We start from the raw sequence: 21,846 nt of genomic DNA, 5'->3' as shown, positions 1-21,846 counted from the left end.
TTCTCCAAGAAGATAAAGATGACAGAATGGAATATATATGTCAATGGCTTATCACCTTCCTAAAGGTAGAGGTCAGTAAGAAAGACAGGGCTTCTTTGCAGATGGAAGGAACTGCATAACCCCCAAAAGGTATGCAGAATTAAGAATTTCAGAAGGAATTGAAGGATAACTACTAAGGCTGTCAAGCAAGCATTCAGAGAAGGAAGTAGGGGATTATTTTGAATACTTGAGGTAGTAACTATCAGAAAGTTGTCCTACTGTCAGTAAGCATTGCCATTATCACTACTAGTTAGGTGTTCATTTCACTGAGAAGCAGCATTGTGAAGCTAAGTGGTCCATCAACAATAAAATGCTCAGATTAGAATTATTCCCATTAACTTTATCTCTGAATTAATGTTTTCATATAGTGTCCACTTCAGAGTGGTTTCTATCAAAAGGCTGCAATGGCTTAAGGCACATGCACAATTCCATCCACAATTTCAGAAATGGCTGTTCCATTTACTTTGAAGTCACTTTCTCATATCTTTTGTCTTACATCTGGTATTTTACCCTCTGTATCAGAATACTTGAAAATCATTATACCCCCAAAGGTGAGCAAGCTTTCAGCCTTGCAAAACCTACAGCCTGTGTCTAACATTATATCTGTGGCAACAGATTCTGGAAAGGTTAGTCTAAACTGAAATTCTCATGCATGTTGATATGGCCTACTATCTGAATCCAAGTTAAACTTTTGAAGAAGTTGGATTACTCCTCCAGCTTTGTTCAGGGCAGTTGATGCAATCCAGATGAATACAGAAAGTGGCTATTTGTTGAAGCAGTGTCTCTAGATCTTAATAGGGTATTTTGGTCATTTCAAAATTATGGCTTATATCCAGTCTATAAGTGGGGGATATGGGAAAGGGCTTTTACATGGTTCTAGAGCAGCCTCATGGGGAAAATCTTCAAAATGGTTTACCACAATGCATTTTCTGAATAAGGCATATTTCTGACCCCTGGGGTTTTGTTCTGGGACCTGTATTTTTGCCATTATTTATTAACAATGTGTTACTACATCCAATTAAGCTATGGGTAGCAACGTTTGTCATTGATGTAATATTGCTCAGAGCTGCTGAGTTTACTAATGTTACACAGGTAACTCCTTGTGCAAATGATGCAACGCTGATAACAGCTGCTAAATGTATTCATCTTATGCAACTAACACCTTGTGCTGATGCTACAGTGTTGCGGAGGATTGTTAAATCTGTCAAGATTATGCAGGTAATACCCTGTGCTGATGATGTAAAGCTGCAGAGAGATGCTGTGTCTATTAATTTTATATAACACCTTATGCAGATGAATTAGTACTGCTGAGAGCTACTAAATGTAGCTAATGTACTAAATGTACTAATCTTATACAGATAACACTGTGTGCATATTTTGTAGAGCTGCAGAGAGCTGCTATGTCTACTGCTTTTATACAAATAACACCCTGTGCAGATGAAGTAATGCTGCTGAGGGCTACGAAATCTACTTATATGATACATAAAGAAATTCAGAAAGACTTCCATGGATGTTGACTCTGGCTTACAAATAAGATTACACTAAATATTAGAAAAACATAAGTCATGATTTTTGATACAATCAAAAGGTCAGAAGAATCTAACAACTACAGCTGATTAACATACTGGATAACTCCACTGAGCATGTGCAAAACTGCAAATGTGTGTGAGTTTGGCTTGATTCAGCACTGGAGCTTAAGGGTTACACTTAAAATATAGTGGTAGTGTTCTAAGTTTAAGAAGAAATGTAAGTCCTCTTGTTTTATTTACCCCTGAAACAAGAAGGCCAACTGGAAGGCAATGCTAGGGTGTCAAGTCTGAATACACTGTGTCAATTGTAGTCCTAAACTCATCCAATAATAGAAATCTGTTGCAAACTACCTTATTAACATCTGTAGATTTGTTTTACTGTCAGAAACCAAAGAACACCACTACTTCTCCCTACAGAAGACAGCCTGTTTCATATTCAAACTTTTGTTTGTTAACTAGGTAACTGAACTAGTACAAATCCATTTTTGACTTGACCACAAGACAAAGACATTAATTACTGATGCAACAGCAATTATAATTAAAAAAATGTGTTTTTATGCAGATAGCTAAATTTGCATTGCATAAGTGAAGATCAACAGGTTTGTCAGTTCTCTAAATAATTTTTTTTTGCTTCTTTGTTAATATAATCTACAAAAATTAGGTATGTAATGTTTATGTGCTAGTAAATTCTAATACATGTAAGGTTTCCATTAACAGCATGCTAAGAAGCATATAATGTTAGCATGAAAACAAAGTAAATTATATAGACTTGTGATCACCCACAGTCATTCAAGCAAGTCCATTTATGGGTGTCGGGTGTTTCTGAAGGACTTTACAAAAGTATGGCAGCTTCTTTGATAATGGCTGGGGCAATGGTTGTGCAGCTGAAAGACAGAATGAGGCTTTGAGATTTTGCAGAATATATGAGGATAATTTTGTTAGTAAATTGTTAACTAGTTGAAAATGGTAGCATCTGTTGCAAAATATAATGTATGAGTATCTTGGAGAAAGATTGCTCTTGCAGTCAATAGGAGACTATTAGCTTTTTGGCTACATAAGCAGTGATAATCCTTGTTTATGTCTTGGTGAATAAACCATACAATTTTGTTTTCATTAGTCTATAATACTGCATTATTTTCTGGAGAGTTTAAGGCTATTCATGGAAGATCGTGTTCCAGTCTTGGGATATGTATATTTGTGATGATTGCCTTTCTGTACATTCACGATGATTGCATTTCTAGCCTCAAGGTTGAGAAGACGTGATAGTTTGAAGCACTGTCTAAGCTGACCAAGGACTTTCTATTATTTTTTTCACAAATTGTTTGTTTGACAGAAGTCTGATAACATCTCTATATGTTTTTGTACTTGAGGAAATGGTAAAGGATTCCCAAGGAGTTTTCAGAATTAGGCTTTGAGCTGAAGCTATTTTTTGTATAGAAATCAACAACCCTTATTATTGCTTTAATATTGTTTTTTATAGTTGGCTTATTTAAAGTAATCCATTTGTACAAAAGATTAAATCTTGTTGAAGTGATTTTAGTCTTTTGTGGGAGTAATTCATATTTATTAGCATAATACTGTGTGCACAGAATATGCAATTGATATTAGGATGTCTTGGGAAAGATCGTTAATAAACAGTAGGAACTGGAGTGGTACAAGAGCCGATCCATGTGGTATACAAGTGAAAATTCTCTTGTCTGATCTGCAGTGAGGGCATTTGGTTTGTAATGTTCTACTCATGAAATGCCAAAAGCACTGAGACAAACTACAGCTTGTTAGTTTATTTATGAGCATACTGTAATCTAGTTCATCTTCATTTTTAGGTAATTGAAAATGGTTTTATTGGTGAGGCCTTTCTCCATATTCGTTATGATTTATTCATTGAAAAAATATGTATCTGATTCATATTTATTTAAAGAGAGGGAGTAGAGCTGGCATATAGCAGACTGGGTAGCAGCAAACAGCTCTGATATTTTTCTTTTTTTATTTAAGACTTGATATGGACATTGTAGGGAAGACTAGACAAAAACAAGTCTCAGGAGAGGAACATGCAGTAAACTACTATCATCAAAAGTTTACCTTCTTAGTACATTTTATCCTAATACAATATTGTTATACTTTAGTGGTTTATGCCTAACCGAAATAGTGCTGGCAATAGGGAGCACCCTTGACTGGTCCATTTGAAAACGCTCAAAGGCTCATACATAGTGGATGTCATGAGGACAGAGGACTGAGGAGGTATTATAAATGTCTTGGATGGCTCTTATAACTTCAGAAAATCCAAAAGCTGACAGGGCAAAATATTGGCATTAGATCAAGTCAAATGTTTTTTCTGAAGCCAGCCAGTAAAGCAGTAAAAGGGCCTACAAGTCAAGCAGTGCTAAGCAGCGTGGATGAGATTAAGACAGGCTCAAAGACGATGAGCACTAGATCTTCCTATCAGAAAGCCCGTTTAGTTAGGGTGAGTTATGAAAGTGAGAAGGAAGCTGGTTTCCAGAGCGCCATGTTTTTGTGTAGAATTTGGCTTTTAGTTTCATAAGGGGGACAAAAACTCTTAGGGTTCTTGCCTGGCTTGGGGAGAACTGTTAACAATGACAGTCAATTCAGTAGGTTATATTGCCAGATGCAAGGAGGATAGTGACTTTTAGATTGCTGCTGTGACGGTATCAGGATCAGGTGCTTAACCAGATGAGCAGCTATAGAAAGCTGCTAGGACTTTAGAATTACTGACTGGAGTAACTAGAGTGGCCATGATTTTAGAGGGGGGGCCATGGCTCCAAGAAGCCATTAAGAAATTTCTGGGAGGAAGCCTAGGAGTGGGACATGGGCAGAAGGGAATAATGATGAATACAGTGATAGGTAGTCTCTAATATAGTGAGCACCAGCGAGTAGCTTGATTAGAAGAGATTAGCATTGTGTTTCTGATGAGGGAATACCAGACATTCTCTGGGTTTGATTTTCTGATCCCAGACTTCAAACATAGTTCTTTCAATATATAAATTAACGTTGTCCTTTTTCAATCCACGGCGCAGTGGTGCAAAGGTTAACATTGTCGCCTCACAGCAAGAGGTTCTCCGGTTTGATTCTCATCTAGGTTGCCTTCTGAGTGGAATCTGCATGTTCTCCCTGCATTCATGTGGGTTTCCTCTGGGTACAACGGTTTCCTCCCACATTCCAAAGACATGCGTTTGGAGCCTTTCTCCCCAGGCCTCTTCTGAAAATAGGCTGTGTCCTAGTCAGACTTTCCTGGTCAACAAATGTTAAATAAATAAATAAAATCTTTGCAAGCACAGTCATAAGTTATTTGTACTGTAGCAAGGTCATGAAAACAATCAACAGTGGAAGTGTACTAAGGTTAATGTAAGGGTTACTAGGTCGAACCTGTCCTTCATGGAGCAGAGCTCACAGTCCTGCTTTTGCAGTGCAGCAGCACAAATTAATTTCTCATTTAAAGATTTTCCATTAACTAAACATATCTTTCAGGTTAAGAGGGCCTTTCGAGATAGGAGGTGACAGATGACTGAAAAAATGTAAATCCCTCAGTGCCACTTATGATAAGAGGGTCTGCTGTTTATCTGTCTGATGGATCATTTCCTTTCCAGGGTGACAGTCTTGTGGAAAACATCATGATCTCTCAGGTGACAAGATACAATGGAAATATTTGTGAGGCCTTGTAATAACTGTGGTGAAATCAAGAAATGATTGAACTGACTTTTGGGCATGTTAATTGGAAAAATACCAATTTAACCTAGATTGTTAGAGAACAGCAGTCTCCGGTCATCTACTAAGGCCATATCTGTAGTGGAGGATAATAGTTTTTTTTTTGAGATTTTAAGTGTTTTTCTGCTAATATAGATAATCAGTAAATAACAGAATATAGGTGGTATTAAATCATCCAGATAATTGTTGGACAGTAGAAGAGCATAAACTTCATAAGTTTACAAAAGTATCAGCAAAGAATGAGAGACGGTCACCATTTAGTTCAGAATGTAACAGTACAGTTTTGTAAGTAAAACTTACTATAATGGTAGATGTTCAAATGAACACTGTTGCAGTAGCCACTCCCTCCCTCCCTTTATTTTTATGTGTTTTTTATGCCCTGTTGTGGACATTGTTTTGTTCCTAGTATTGTCTTTTCAGGACTCATCCTCCTTCCTTCTGCTGTCAGGAAAGGTCTGAAAAGTTCTTGCCTAAATTTCTCTTTTAGTCAGCTCATCTAGAGCTTCCTGACCGTTTGGTCGTTTGTAAGGTGTCCTGACATTTTGGAAGCCAGATGGCTATTATATCCTTGACTGGATATAGCCCATATAGCTAAGGCTACTACAGCAGTGATCATTCAGACAACTACTACTATGGTAAGGTTTACTTACATAACTGTACTTATTATAGGTCATAGATATAGTAAATAAATAAATAAATGGAACATGCTGTTTACATTCTAAAATCAAGAGAAAATGACATTATTATAGCAAGGTTCATGTGCCTATAGTTTTGATCAGAAACTATATTCAGTTGAATTCAGGTTGATGAAAAAATCTAAAGTCCTTGTGCGCATCAATGCATCGGAGAGGGGTAGTGAAATATGGGTCACTTCATTGTCAAGGCTATAAATGGCTTTGACACTCCCCTTATGAAGAAGTGTACTAGAACAATGTGCACACATAGTGAAATAGCCTTAGAGACTTAGCTGTAGCTCTGAGTTATAACTCAGTATTTGAAGATTTATTTCATGTTAGTTACCTCTCAGAAATCAAGTCCATATTGGTTGTATTGACTAGGCTTTATCCTAAAAGTTCCTTGGTAAAATTATACATAACCATGTTAAAGTTTTCAGCAGTGGATTAGTATTTGCGCTTAGCCTGAATTTGTGAGGGACAATTCCAGTCTTGGTTCAGGGTCCTGCAAGAATGGACATACTCCTAAGTATATTGGCAGAACTGCAGTACAAGCCAAATATGCCTTTGTAGCATGTTAAATCAAAGCACCTTTTGTGCTGCTGTTTTGGAGGTACTTGAGGTACCAGGAATGTACAGAGAAACAATTTTAAATTGAAAACGGTCAATGCACAGCAAGAACAAGTGTAAAATAAAACTATAAAGAATTGTTTTGCATTGATCTTATTAGAATTTCATGTTCAGTAAATTATGACATTGTAACCTCCCCTTAAGAAGAACTAGAAAGACATCCACGTTTTACTGTCTTCACAGAATCTTGCAACATGGAAGCCTAGTCATAAGTTATAAATGACATTGTGATTAAACACATTCTTATAAATTATGTTTTCAAGATACGGAATTTACAAGCAACTCTAATGGATTTTTGTAGGGTATAAGATCCCTTTACATCCATCTGAGGGGCTTCACCCCTCCTCCTTACTTTATACTTTCGCAACAATTTTGAGGCATTTCAGATAAAAAGTTTGAGTTGCTCTTCTTTAAGGTGCATTGAACTTGGACCACCCAAAACACACTAATAAATAAACATATGAAAAAAAAAAAAATCATGTGACAAATTCAAATTGATATAGTAAAGCAACTGTGAATCAAGCTGGGGTGTTTATAAGCGATCAAAACTGAATATTACAGGTGTATATTTTCATTATCATAGCTTCAAAAGTTTAAAGCCACCTGTTTGTGTTGCAAACTGCTTTTTTTAATCTGTCACTTATTTTTAACATTATTTGTATTATTTTTTTTAGGGAGTGGATATTCAAAACAGGACTGGGCCATCCAATGGCCCACGACTGATACAGGAAAAGAGAACACACCTGTGAGTCAGCTAGAGCCAACAGTGTGGAATCGACCTCATAGTTCCCAGAGTCCCAAGGTTCCGTCCAAATACTCCCAACATTACTGCCACCCAGTGCCAACTCTTGGACCTACTTACAATCATACGGAGAGGCTGACTGTTGAAGGCTATCCTGGACTATGTCCACCACCGCCAGTGGAAGCTGGACATCGCTCTTTGCCTCCATCTCCAAGGCAACGACATGCTGCACATACCCCTCCAAGGACTCCTAATATTGTCACAACAATGACCCCTCCAGGAACACCTCCAGTGAGAAGAAGAAACAAATTGAAACCCCCTGGAACTCCTCCTCCCTCCTCACGTAAACTGATACATCTCCTCCCTGGCTTTACAGCACTGCATCGTAGTAAATCCCATGAGTTTCAGTTAGGAAATAGAGTGGATGAAGCACAGACCCCAAAGTAAGTGTATGCTTTGTATTTGTATCTTTTGCTGTCTTAATAGATGTGTGACATGCATATTTTGTATACTTTGAAATGCACTTTCCAGAATTTCAGAATGGAAGAATCAGTGATTTACCAACTGTCTAAAGAAAGGCCTAGATTCCTTGAAGATGAAGCAGATGGGGCTCTTTGGTTATACTACTGGCCAGATAAGGTGCATCTGTTGTTAGGAAACTGGCTGATAGTTTGCCATTTTAGTCCAGGGCATGGCACAGTTGTTGCACAATAGATTTGAAATAGTTTAAATTCTTAACTTAATGCACCTTTTACTACAAGCATGTGGTTAAGGAAATTGTACAGTATTAAATAATCATGACAGTTTTTGAAATTAATTTTGCACTAATTTTATTTGGGGTTTTGGTGCTGTTTTTTTTCATCTTTCTTATAACCTTATAAACCTGAATCACCACTGCTTGTCCAGTATTAAGGTAATGAGTCTGCTTCCTAATATGTACAACCTCTTGCAGAAGCTGTTTGCCTTATCATGCTGGCCTCCGCCTCTTATTAAATGTGTTTATATTCTTAGGCTATAGTTCAATGTCATCTTGGCTGCCATTTCCGTAAAGGTGATAACATGCAGGATGTCTACATACTGTTAAAATGCCCATGATTTTCTTTTGCATTGTCTTGTTTTCCCTTTTCACTAGGTGGAATGATGTTTGCACATCTGAATAAATTTGCAAATAATTTTTCAACTGGAGGGTATAGATCTGAAGCAATACATTTATACTACTTGTGTTCAGGCACCAGGTAGTTGGATTATGCAGCTTTTCTAGTTTTCTAGCTCCCTCCCAGCTTCACTTCTAATTCTAACCCCCTAGCCAATACCCATGTAGATAGTGGCACTAAGTCACTGCTACGACACTCTGTTTTATATATATGCTAAACTTTACTTTTCTCTTTACCCTCTACTCTTACTTTATACTAAAGCTACTGATGCTTTCCTGCTTTCTTACTTGTCATTTATCCAATCACCCATCTCGGTCTCTTCTCCTGTTACTATACTTCCTACTATGTCTAATCTTGCTCGCTTTGCTACTATACTCCTTACCATGTCTAAGTTCTCACAACTCAACTGTATAAAGCAAAAGAATGTAACGACTACTCACAATGTTCACCATTATGTAATGTCTCAACCTAAAATGTAAAAGATCTGTTCATTCTATGTAAATTTGTTAAATCTTAAGCTTCAATGCTTTGTGATTAGTCAGTATTAAGTTTGGTCCTATCTATGTAAATTTGAATGCTTCTGTATACTCTATATACTGTATATAGATCTTCGTTGCTTTTTTTAAAGCTGTCTCGCTATGTTAAACTCCTTTAACATAGCGGGGCACTTTCTAAAAAGCAACAGGGATCTTGCTTTCTCCGTTGCTTCCACCCTCAGCTCTGATGTACTGCGTAAGCATACACATGCGCAGTACATCAGAACTGCCACAGAATACCGGACAGCTGCGGAAGGGCAGCAAGGAGACATTATGCAATGCCATTATTTAAGAAAACTAAGTATTTTTTTCTTAAATAATGTCATTGTATAATAGCAATAACCCACTTCTGGGTGTGGGTAATGCTGGATTTACCCACGATTGTCTTTGTTTGGCCACTCGAGCTTCATCCTTGTGACCAAACCACGCCAACCATGGGTAAATCCAGCATAACCCACACCCAGGCATGGGCTATTGCTTAATTAAACCATTACAAACAGTACAGCAACATGTTTGAAAAGAAATTGGGATCCCTAAAGCAGCTCCAGTTAATGGACTGTAGTAAGTGTCTGTGAGGGTGGGACTTTTTTTCCAGAATTTATAATGCTAACAAAATGCTCCCTGGCAAACAGTTGAGCCTGCATTCAGTCTACTAACAGAAAAGAACTGAAGACTTCATGTTGAGTTTTCTAAGGAACTCTGCGAAAAGACGGAGAAATAAAAAGAGTAAGACATGCAGAAAGAAGTTTTGCATTTCTTTTAATGTTCAGCTATTTCCCAGCAAGTGTTGCATCCATTTATGAGTTTCACTGGTTCTTTTCCGTTATCAGCACATGGTCAGAAAAGAAAGGCAAAAGAAAAACCCCATAGCAGGACAGTGAAATAAGCATTACTGACATGTCAATGAATAGCTGTCTGACAGGGAAGACAGCATTAAAACCAGCCCCAAAAAGCTGTTGCCTCATTAACAGAAAAGTACCAAAATATGTCCCTATCTTTGGGCATTTCAGCCCCCCATTATTTTTGGCTTTATCCAAATTACTTGCACTGAGAGGTATCACACGCACACACATGCACGCACACGCACGCACATACAGAGAGCTATAAATACATTTATCTGTCTTTTTTTTTTTTTCTAACATACTGTATGAACTGCTTGGGATCTGATTGCTTTTGCTGATCGCATCAGCTATAAACTTATCTCCCTCTCTAACATGTGTCTTTTATATCTGTGACATGAGTGATGATCGAAGTGTCAAGAGAAGAGCAGGCTTACTCACCCAGTTAAATTGTGTTCTTTTTGAACTCTAGTCTGCTGAAAAAATTCAAATTTAAATCAATCAAAAAAAAATAAATCAGTAAATCAATCTCACAGAAGTATTTTGGCTTGAGAAGTGTTAGGAAAAAAGGATGGTGGTTTATGAAGTTAAGTCATTAAAGCCATGATATCTAAGTTAAGATATTACTATTGTAGGAATTGAAAATTCATGTTTTATTCGTAATATGGGGCACTGTTTGGCCACACAAGCTATGATACTTCTCAGTTTTATTTATTTAGTCATTTATCTTTGCTATCCTTGAAATACTTAGAATTCCTTTAGTTTGTTGTACTCTTAAAAGTGTGTCCCCTCCACATTTATGTTGAAAAATATCAAGGTATTTAATTTTTCATTGCTTGAGCCTTCCCTTATAACTCATACTTGAAGTTTTCTGCTTTTCTTTGCTAGAGAAACATTTTATGAAGCTCTAAAAGTCTTAACATAATTAATTTTGAATAGAATGGAATATTCTTGAGACAGTTTTACAAGAATTACAACATGTATAACCCACATAATTCACTTTATGATAATTTCAAGCACTTTTATATTTATGATGGCATTAATACAGTGGTTGAGTGTTATTACTTCAACACAGTCTTTTATATTTCTGTTGATTTATTTTTGTAATTCTGTATTAGGGTACTACAATAAATTACACCAGAAAATGAAGGGAGGGTAATAAATCATTTTTTCAGCCAAGTGATTATTTTTATCACAGCAAGAACATTAAACAATAAAATACAGCTTCAGGTTGGAATGGATATTGTAATTCTGTCAGCTGTCTGCATTTCATATTTTGGAACAGAGCAAAAAAAGATTAGCAATATATTGAGAGAATGATTAAAAATTAAATGAAACTTTCATAGAAATAATACATTCAAAGGTGAGACAGCTACATATTTTGTCTGAGGCATGTTTAGAACATGAAGGACAAAACAAAACTTCTGTTTCTTTTTTTGCAGGTTTTTCCCTTCAAATTTGTTTCAGTTCATCAGAAGCAGGATGAGCTACAGATCCAAAATCTACATTTTAAAGCTGATGTACAAGATATACATTTCATTTCTAGGGCTTTCAAATTCCACCAATATCATCACTTTATGATCTGCATATAATATAATACATTTTTCTTGATCAAATTTGCTTAAAAATTATAGGTCATCATCCATCTGATAGTGCGATGCCCTGTGTAATTAGTATACCAGTGAGAGTGGTGGGAGGTTACTGCAGTGATGGATTTTAAGAATTTCACGTGTAAGACACTGGCTAGGATTTGGTGTGCAGCCTTTAGCACATCATTGACGACAACTAATCAGATATGTATGAGGGCTTTTGTAGCACTAATATATAAAAGGCAAAAATAGAAATGCTATTTTATAGGGTAGAAAAGCACAAGGCAGGTTCATTTGATAAAGAGAAAAGTGCCTGACTGATGTAGCGGATATCACCACCAAGGCAAGTTAGCACATAAGAGTTCACGTGTGCTCACGTACACAATGAAAGGCTGTACAGACACTATTTGTAGTTGTACAGATAGTGCAATAAAGTGTAGCAAAGTGCCAGTGAAGTCCCCCCCCCCTCCATTAACAGGGAGGAAAAAGAGAGACAGGAAGTAGGAAACTGGGAAATAGCAATTCAAAAAACGCATACAAGGGTAAACTTAAAATATGACAAGTTAGGGAGGTAAGGCAATTTCTTAATTACAGGGTACAGAGATCCATTTCCAATATATAAAAAAAAAAAAGAAATTTAGGCCTGGAAGATAACAAGAATGGTTGAAGAAGGAAAGGTAGTCGGGTCATACAAATGTAACATACAGAGAGATATAGAGAGTGGTGGTATACATATAAAAGGTGGAGACATGAATTGGATACATAGGCAGTGGGCAACTGGTTATAGAGAGGGCCTGTCAATGATCAAGCTATGAAGAATTATGTGAAGAATGACATGATATGACAAGGAAGAATTGGATGGGAGTAGGGCAGGAACAGGGAGAGATACCAGGACAACCTAGAGCTCAACACCCAGCTATCAGTGGCTGTTGTGATTCAAGTTACAGGCGGGCTATACCTCTGGGGTGACCACTTTTTGCGGGCAAGACAGTAATGTGACTCACCAGGCCACATCAGGAGGTGCTCCATGTTTCTAAGGCAGGCATTTAGTTGATGTCACATCTTGGTAGACAAAAGCCTTTGCAGCTAATATGAAAACATAATGTGAGATCTTTCTGGACCATTGTCAGAAGAGGAGCCACCACACCCTCCCCTTCCTAAGAAATGGCCATGTAGGCCATCAACAATCCATCCATGTCACCTCCAGCAGCATGAAATCCATCTTCTTGCTGAGAGGCAGAACTAGTGACCTGGCACCAGAGGTGCTAGCAGGCACATGAGGCAACTACTGTTGCTCCACAACTTTCTACTGTAACTGAACATGCAGAACAATGAGAAAAAAATATACATTAGTACACACAGATGATATATATGCAAGTGCAATTACACAATGGAGTGGCACACCTGCTGTATGCATGCTGCTGCCAGGAGATTCACTCTCACCTCCTGTGACATATTGAATTGTCTCTTTTTAGACATATAATACAAATTATGCACAGCTCCTTATACAGGTAAACCACATAAAAGATGAGGAAAAATTAATAAAAAATGTTTGCAAAACTTGTCTGAATGCCTTTTTCCCTAATCTCTAATTCCTGCTGCTGAAGTAGGTTAGGGTGGTTGCTGCAGTGATGTCATCACTGTTCACAAGAAAAAGTGATTCCAGTGGCATCACTCATTATTTCTGCAAACCCATTTCAGGCATCCACAAGGGCCCATTGTAATACCACAGTAAGTGCTTTTGGAAGTCTGTGTTCAGAAAGAACAAGAAACCCCTGTTCTCCCTGGTGTTCTTCGATGGAGCTCTGTATTTCACAGTATCGGAAGTACATGCTGAGATCCACTTGAATAAAATGCTAGGCCTGTGTGCATAGATGCATGCTCAGCCATCACATGGAGCATGGTAGGATGCTACTAACATTTGTAATGCAGCTGCCGTGCTCCATATTTACCCAGGATGTGTTCATTGTCAAGGTGGCCACTTACTTCCATAGAGCCTTGCCCAGCATGGCTAGTGTGAGTATTGCATCATGTTCCAGCTGTGATTCAGAGAAATGCCACCAAATCACCTCATGAATTAGTGCACTATGAGGCCTTATTAACATGAAATAGAGAGTAAGCACTGGTTATGGGTAAAACCTGTGAAATATACACTTTGTCTAGTAATTCTATAGATTTGGAGATGCAGATCATGAGGGGAGAAATCTTGCCTGGTAATTTATCCCAGCACTGTAATCAACACCTTCAGCCCTTGTAGTGGATGGCAGTAACAATGAGGCAGATGCTGTGGGGTATGTATAAGTGGAAATGCATCACAATGACATGGCACTTTCATATCCATCTGTAATGTTAAAGCACACCCTTGGCAACTGGCATCTAGAGAAGGACTGGACACAGGAAGCATGATAAATGTTGTACAGGGGGTAGGCTTTTCAATCCATTGGGAAGGTGGTATAACATGTTGTGCACAGCAATACTTGGGGCCAATAGGCAGATGCAGGAAAGGGCCTAGGATGCCCATGTCCATAACTGCTGTGTGTTTATGGGGAGGATGTTCAGGGCTGTATAGGGACCTGAGAATCAGCCTTTGAATCAGCTGCATAATAGTGAGAAGGGGATAGGGGTCATCGCAGATGATCTCACAGTTTGCCTGTTACACTCACTGACTGATATAATGCACAAGTGAACAGGGTTTGCTGTGGTCCACCAAGAGAGGCGGTGCATGGAAAAGTTCACCTTCTAGGAGAAAGAGGCATTGCTGTAGGCCTTCTGCAGACCTAGGATGTGCTTCCTGGACAAAGGCAAGACAGACAAGTTGCATCTGCAGAAGGTGTGTCAGGGACTTGTGCAGGATGTGAATGCTGTGGTTGACCATAATAAACTTTTGTAAAATGTGTTGTGAAGGATATCTAGTAGGATACTTCATGCAAAGATCAAATCATTGGGCATTGCCTCTGACATGTTCATCGTGAGAGCTGAGCAACCAACTCAGAAATTACTTTTAGGGATGAAGGGATTTATGGTTTCCTTTTCTGGAAGTGGAGTGGTCCTTCTAAATTGGGAAGACTTGGATGTGGAACATAGGCTGGCAGTGACCACCCAAGTATCAGGGGATGCACTAGGTTACTCTTGCCTACTAATTGCATATAGTAAAGTGTGCAGGTCAGTGGTTCAGGCACAGATAGCTGCTATAGGCAGTAGTGTGGAGCTGGTGAATATATATTTGATGAATGCATGATAATATAGCTTGTGTGATGACCTTTACAGTAAAATGAAATACAGAGACAGGGAGCAGAGGTTGCTGCTTAGGTATCTAATTGCAAATGTTGTCTCCCTGGGTGCTTCTGTGAGACACATGGGAACTGATCTCCAGCCCGCCTATGCAGGCCATGAAGTCCATGGTCATGGTAGAGTCTGGATGCAGGGTAGCCAGTCAAATACTGATAACACCCTGAGTATATGAGCCTTTCTGAGACAGCTTTACTGTCAGCTACGGCCACAGAGGCTGTCAACCCTGGCTGTCAGCACTACCACAGTTATGGATGCCAGCACTCCCCAGGATTAGCACCTGGGAACCCTGCTCATGAAAAGTCCCATAGTTTTATTTTCTGACATGATCTGAGACATTTGACAGTAACATTTAAAAGAAAAAATTTACATGTGTAGTTAACATTGCAGAGACTCATTTGGCTATTGAACATTGCAAGTGTATCTTTACTAACAAAGTACATAGAATACAGGTGTGCTTTGCAGCAATACACACATTGTAGCACTGCATTTTAATGTTTTCTTATTGTTTAACTATTGTTTTGCATGCAGATACATTTATTATCTTCTAGTTTCTGCCTAATTGATGGCATAGCACTGATCCTTCTTGCATTAATTACATCCTGAGTGAGTGATTTTCTGAGACAACTTTTTATAATCGAGCTTTCATCCAAAGCCTTAATAAGGGAAGATCTGATCAAGGAAGGTGTGTCCATAGTAGTTTATGTAAGGGGATATGATATATTCCTTGTGATTGAATCTTTGTAGCTAAGGGAGAACAAGTACCCACAACACTGGAATTTAAAGGTAAGTGAGTTCAGCCAAAAGGTGTCTTTGGACATAGCCAAGAGTTGATTTACTTTCATAAGAATAGAACAGTGGTGATGTGTGTGCGTGTGTGTATCTGATAATATAATGAACTAACACGTTATTCTATTTTATTTTGGTCCTCTGTTATTTGTTGATTTATCTCTTCCTCTCAACCACTTTCTAGTCTGATGGGCTTAATCCTCTGCACATAGGACTGCAAATATTAGAACATAGTTAGTAGAGCTCTTTAACCATCATTACTGGGTGGGAGAGGAGATTATGGCATCCTGACCTTGGGTCATCCACTCTTAACAACAGGAACATTTCTTTTTTTTTTTATTCTCTATGATCCCCCAGTGGGAATATGTACACTGACATAAGCATATGCAAGTCTTTATTCCCACTTATCATAACACCTTCTCTTAATGTACAGATAAGCTGGTGTTTCACTAATGGCGCTCTCATTTAATATCTTATTATGTGGTTACTGCTGTAATGTGTAATTATCAGTTGGATCATAGGATGTTACTAGGCCAACAGCCTTTTTAAGCCCAGCCATTCATGCTCCATTTTTCTCAGTTATCAATGACCATGAACTAGAATGGCTTTGGTACATGCCTGTGCCTTAGAGCATCTATAAACTGCATCTGTTCATAAGGACAACAGGAGACAAGCCAGGGGTGATTTGCAATTTTCCATTCATTAATCCACATTGCATTTAAATAGGCTTAGGGAAGAGCTCTGTTTCACATTAATCTGGTGTCTGTTCCAGAGAAGGGGTAACCTCTGAGATACATATCTATCCCTCCAACATGTTTTGTTTATTTCACAGATGAGGTTTAGATAATTATAGTGGGTAATTCTAGTGCTGTTTGTTTTGTGACTGTATAGCAGATCCATCAGGGTCGGATCAGAGGATGTCTTATGGATTGGGCATAGAGCACCCCTCATTAGTCTGTAGGAAACTGAGTGCAAGGACAGGGCTTTGAGGTAGTCAGCATAAGACATATTATATGCACCCTGTATGAATCTCTGTGGCCACTCCAGCTGTTGCAAATTCCTGGTCAGGTACATGCAAAGGGTACATTGTACTCTGTTATTGGTCTAACGAGGGTTGAGTATAGTAGGACTATGATCTCCTTAGATCTGGATGCCATGGCCTGACTTATAAGTTGTGCCACATAGAAGGATTTCATCACTACCATGGACACATGTTGATCAAAGTGTGATGCATCCACTATTTGAAGATTTTGTTGGTCTTTGTTTATCAGATCCACAATAATCCTTTCCATGACATTGCATATAAGACTAGTCAAACTTAAGGGTCTGTGATTCCCTGGGTCTGTTGATGGTCTGACTTTGTATAGAGAGATGACTATTGTAGTCCTCCATTCCCTAGGGATGAAGCCTGTCTGGAGGCTGTGGTTGAGTAGAGGTTGTAGAGGGTCTTGCAGGTCATGTTTCAAGCTATTTAGGAGGCATCCTGGGATATTATCAGGACCCACTGATGCAGTGTTTTTAGCTCTGGAGGGTGCAGTAAAGACCCATTCTTCAGTGATAGTTGGGGGAGAAATGGTAGAAGGTATTCCTCAGGGGGTGGCAGATCAAGGTCAAATAGGGCATAGGGCTCTAGGCAGGGCAATGGATCAAGCCCCCCACCTCCAGCAGTTCTGCAGCCATTCCAGTGTCCCATTACTTGGTCATTTCTCTCCAGTTACCATAACCACCATCAGACCTGCATACTATTTCTTCTTTACTTATACAATTATTATATCTATTTGGATTTAATTTAAAACTTTTATTGCAAATTTTATAGGACTAACACTGACAGCCATTTGCTAAATAAAACAATATAGTCTCACAATGAAAATGAACAGTAAACATCTCAGCCCTAGAAGCTCACAATCATTGAAACTGCATTGAAACCCATATTTAAAGAAAATGCATCTGACCAGTAGTGGATTAAGTTTAACTTTGGGCTGTTTTCAAATGATAGGCACACCTTGCATACATTTTTAGGACCATGCATAGATTCACCTTCATGATTATATTAAATTATATCCCTTGGATAATATAGCACCAGATTGTGTTTTAAATTTGTAGTTTTGAACATTTTTCCAGTAAACAATGAAACAAAACCTATGAATCGATAAATACAAAACTATCCATTTCAAAACATTTCAACAATAAAAAGCCACTCAAACTTCTGTCATTACAGTCCACCAATATCAGTAAATATGAACAATCTCTGAATGTGAGTATCAGTAAAAGTCATCTGAATAAGTCCACATTAATGAGGTCTGTAACTAATGAGATCAAGTCTCTGATCCCATCTGTTATCATTTAGCTTAGGCATATGTTGACATACATTACTAGAATATAATTTAATCACGCAAAATATCGATAACAGACTATGGATTTTACTTATGCTGCATTTACTTTTGAGATGTCAGAATAATATAACTACTTCAGGTTCACTTAAAAATATGTTAACTGACTTGTTTCCAAATTGAAAAAAAAAATGTTTTTATTTCTTGGTTAACATACTCCACATAAGAGAAATAATGCACAGTTTGTGAACCGTTCTATAACATTTTTAAATAGTACTTATATATATGCTGTTGTAAAAAATAAAAAGAAAGACAGCATCTATTTTCATACAAGTATCAGCAGTTGATTAATCAACATCAGAATAAATTCAGAAAAATCTAGATCATAAGAATTTCATAATATTGATTCCGTAGATTTGCTAGATATGTTGTAAGTTATAAAAAGTTAGTCAAAGTTCCAATAAATTATACCCCACAAACTAAATTGTCATTAAGGCCTGTTCCAAAAAAGTTGAATAATTTGAAATTTTGTTGTAATATATATTGTCTTGGATTTTGCTTTGTATGAACATGGTGGTGTATATGGTATGACTGTCCATATGTTAAGATGATATCAGAGATTTGTAAGGTTGCTCATCTTTTTTTTTTTGCATGTATGTGCAATAAGCAAATAATAAGCATTTGAGGTGGTTTAATAGTGCATTCACAGCAAGAGGCTATAGTAAAAATAAAATGGGTATAACCTTAGATAAGGTTACAAATAAATACAGCTACAAATCTTTTTTTTTTTGGCAAGAATTCCTGCTGCTTCTAGTATGTCTCAAGATAATAAGGTGTATTTTTCAACTTCATATACTGGGCCTTGTATACAAATTAAGCATATCATAGACAACAACTGGCCTATTTAGAGAAGTTTTGAAGAACATGAGGAAAACTATAGCTGAAAATCTGTTCTACAACACACAATTTAAAGCATAAGTTATGTTATAAGGATATGTCTATGTACCAACAAGTTTATGTTAGCAAAAAATGTAGAACTCATCCCTGTTCCAAATGTTATTTTTGCAGTCCCATTAAAAATAATGTGGTATTTAATTAATCACATTCAGTGAAACATATACATTCAAATTGTATTTTAACTTTGAGACTAAGAACTTGGTTTGTCTGTCTACCTGCATAACATGTAAAGCATTCCACAGTGTGAAAATAAAAAAAGACTAAAAGACAGGCTAACTGCTGACTACACTAAGATTAGATGTCAGCATTAAACCTGCTCCTCATGTCAGGTCTGAAGCACCTACAGTGAAAGACTGAAGAGGAGATGGAAGAGAAAGGGAGACCTGGATTCTGAGAGAAATGGTCTGCCCACCACAGATCCTCCCCCTTACCAACCCCAAAGTGAGGATCTGAAAAGCTAAAGGGTGAAGCGGCTGATTCCAGACTGATTTGAGGTAACACTGAATGTATCTCATGTGATGTCTGGTTAGGGGAAATCATAAGAATCATAGAAGCCATGTACCCTAGGATCATGAGAAATTCCCTGGCAGATACCTGTTTTTTACTGGAAATAACTTTTGGAACATCTCCACTTTGGAGGAAGGAATACTCTTACGAGGAAAGAAATTTAACAGACATCCAAGGAAAATAATTCTGTGAGAAGGGATGAGAAAAGATTTCTTGAAGTTCACTTGAAAACCCAGACTGCGAAGAAGATTCTAAACATTTTCTAAGGACTCTTGACGACTGGAAAAAGAATCAGCAGATATAAGACAATCATTTGAATAAGGAAAAACTGTGACTAACTTGAGGTTTACAGTAAGTAATTACTGGAGCCAGACATTTTGCAAATACCCTTAGGCAGTATTTAGTCCAAAGGGTAAGACAGAGAAATGATTATGTTATTCATTTATAGAAAACATTAAAAAATGTGATGTGCTTACAGTGGGTATGTGATGGTAAGCATCTTCTAAATGTTGCGTTACCATAAATACTAGTTGATGAATCAGAGATAATAGGGTCTAAAGAGACAACATTTTGTACTTTGCAACCCTTACAAAAAGACTGAGGTCTAACACAGGCCTCCAAAGCATTTTGTCTGCTTGGCATTAGAGAAATCCCTGAATAAAATTGTATGTCCTTCTGGTGTGTAGGCACTGGCTCAGTGTACTCCTTGAGATAACATTTGATCCAGAATATGAAGGAAAAGGGATATTTGGTTTACTGGACAAAGGGTCCCCTGGAAAGGAGGAAGGGAATTCCATTGCCGACTGCATCCTGTTGAATGAGTTTCAAAACCCAGTTGCCTGCAAGATGTGGTGCCACAATGGAAGATTATGACTCAGGGAGGGGATATGTTGCCAGAGTGAGATGGTGGAGGGGAGACCAGTAGTCATGACTTTTTGGACTGTCCTTGATTTTGAGAGGCATATCCTTTTCTTTTAGAGCCTATTTAGCATTGCTTCTTAAATCCTTTTAGAGGCACCTTGCTACTTGAAATCTCTATTAAGAAAGGGTGAAGAAAAAAATGTATTTGCCTTAAAAAAGGAAGGTTGAAAGATTTGGGTTACTGTTTGTATCAACTTTCCTCTCTCATCAAACTGTTTAAGTATGTCAGATGCAGAAGGGAGAAACAGAACTTCTTTGTCCAGGGGAGAATTTAAATTTTGACTTGTAATATCTTCAGGAAGGTTTTGAGAATATAACCGAGCAAATCTTGTCACAACTGACCCAGAAGAAGGTAGTGTCTGACACGTCATAAGAACATAGAGCATGTTTAATAACATGAAAAGGAGAAATAAGAGAAAAGGTTACCATTAAGCTGCTTTATATTCTCCAAAGACAGAAGTAAAAAAATAATATATGAGCCTGGTAGTGTAAAATTTATTCTGAAAATTAAATTGGAAAAAATATACTTTCTTCCCAGACTGTCAAAAATTAGCAATTTTTCTAGCAGAAACCATTTTAGAAAGGGGAATTACTGCAAGTATTGCTTTTGGATAAGATAACAAGTATCTGTAAATCTCACGTACACTGTATATATAGTCTATCAGAGTTCTATGGGACAAGAGGTTGACTATCAGATAAACTGCAAGCTGTGAGAAAAACATTTTCTATAGCAGATAAAACAGGAAGAACAAAAAGTCAGTCTGGATTTCTAAAACAAAATAAAGCCAGTCAACAAAATAAGATATATAGGCATAAATAAGTGCAAATATACAAATGTTTAAAAAATTAAATTGAATTTTACCATATCTCATTGCACAACATAATTAATCTTAAAATTATTTACATCACTGCATACATGGTGTATGCCTAGCTACACTAAAGCAGATACTTCATTAGCTGAAATGTCTATAATAGGACACATAGTTTCATCATCTGTCATGGAGTCTGGAGATGGTTGTTTAGATAGTCATAACTTTTTTCCACAGAATTTAGAATAGTTAAGTCCTGTAGAAAGATGTCACTTAATTGGCATTGTGAAATTCTCAGGTTTGCTTGTCACCAAATGTAATATGATAACTGTCCTTTCAGGGAATGTGGGCCTTGACAAACGGCAGTGCATTGAAATATGTATCTCCCAATGCTGCTCGGCTGCAGAGCTAGGGATAATAAGATGAATGTGGTGGATGGGGGTTGGGGTGTCACAATTTTTTTTTTATTGTTGTTGATTCACTTATTTGTCAGTGTTTCAGAATGTGCACTGTGGTATACTGTTGTTCTTTGATTTACACATTTAATGACTGGACATTTACAATGTTGTATTGCATATGGATGCATTTGATAGTCACTCTTTTTATGTATCTGTACTCTTCCATCATTTGATTTTGACATTAACCATTGAACATTAAACTGTGAATATCATCATAGTCTGCTATGTAAAATCAAGGATCCTATCTTAATAAATTTCATTTTTCACAACTCTCGTATTATTGACCAGATTTTCCATATACTTGCCCTCCTTGAGTAGGAATGTGAATTCTTTAG

The 21,846-nt window shown here is 37.5% G+C and overlaps 1 protein-coding gene across 3 annotated transcripts in view; it reads left to right on the top strand.

Moving 5' to 3' along the window:
• KSR2 (kinase suppressor of ras 2) overlaps positions 1-21,846 on the top strand; it is a 2,556,886-nt gene that overhangs the window by 1,022,172 nt on the left and 1,512,868 nt on the right. For all 3 annotated transcript variants that reach the window (XM_044068294.1, XM_044068293.1, XM_044068295.1), the window contains exon 4: positions 7,267-7,777. In XM_044068294.1, the coding sequence (XP_043924229.1) occupies positions 7,267-7,777 (511 nt within the window). The remainder of the gene's footprint in view (positions 1-7,266; positions 7,778-21,846) is intronic.

The sequence above is a fragment of the Protopterus annectens genome, chromosome 4.part0 (genome assembly GCF_019279795.1).
Source record: "Protopterus annectens isolate FY-2018-M chromosome 4.part0, PAN1.0, whole genome shotgun sequence".
Lineage (NCBI taxonomy): Eukaryota > Metazoa > Chordata > Ceratodontiformes > Protopteridae > Protopterus > Protopterus annectens.
Note: the sequence above shows the minus strand (reverse complement) of the source record. Positions and strands in the feature narration are given on the sequence as shown.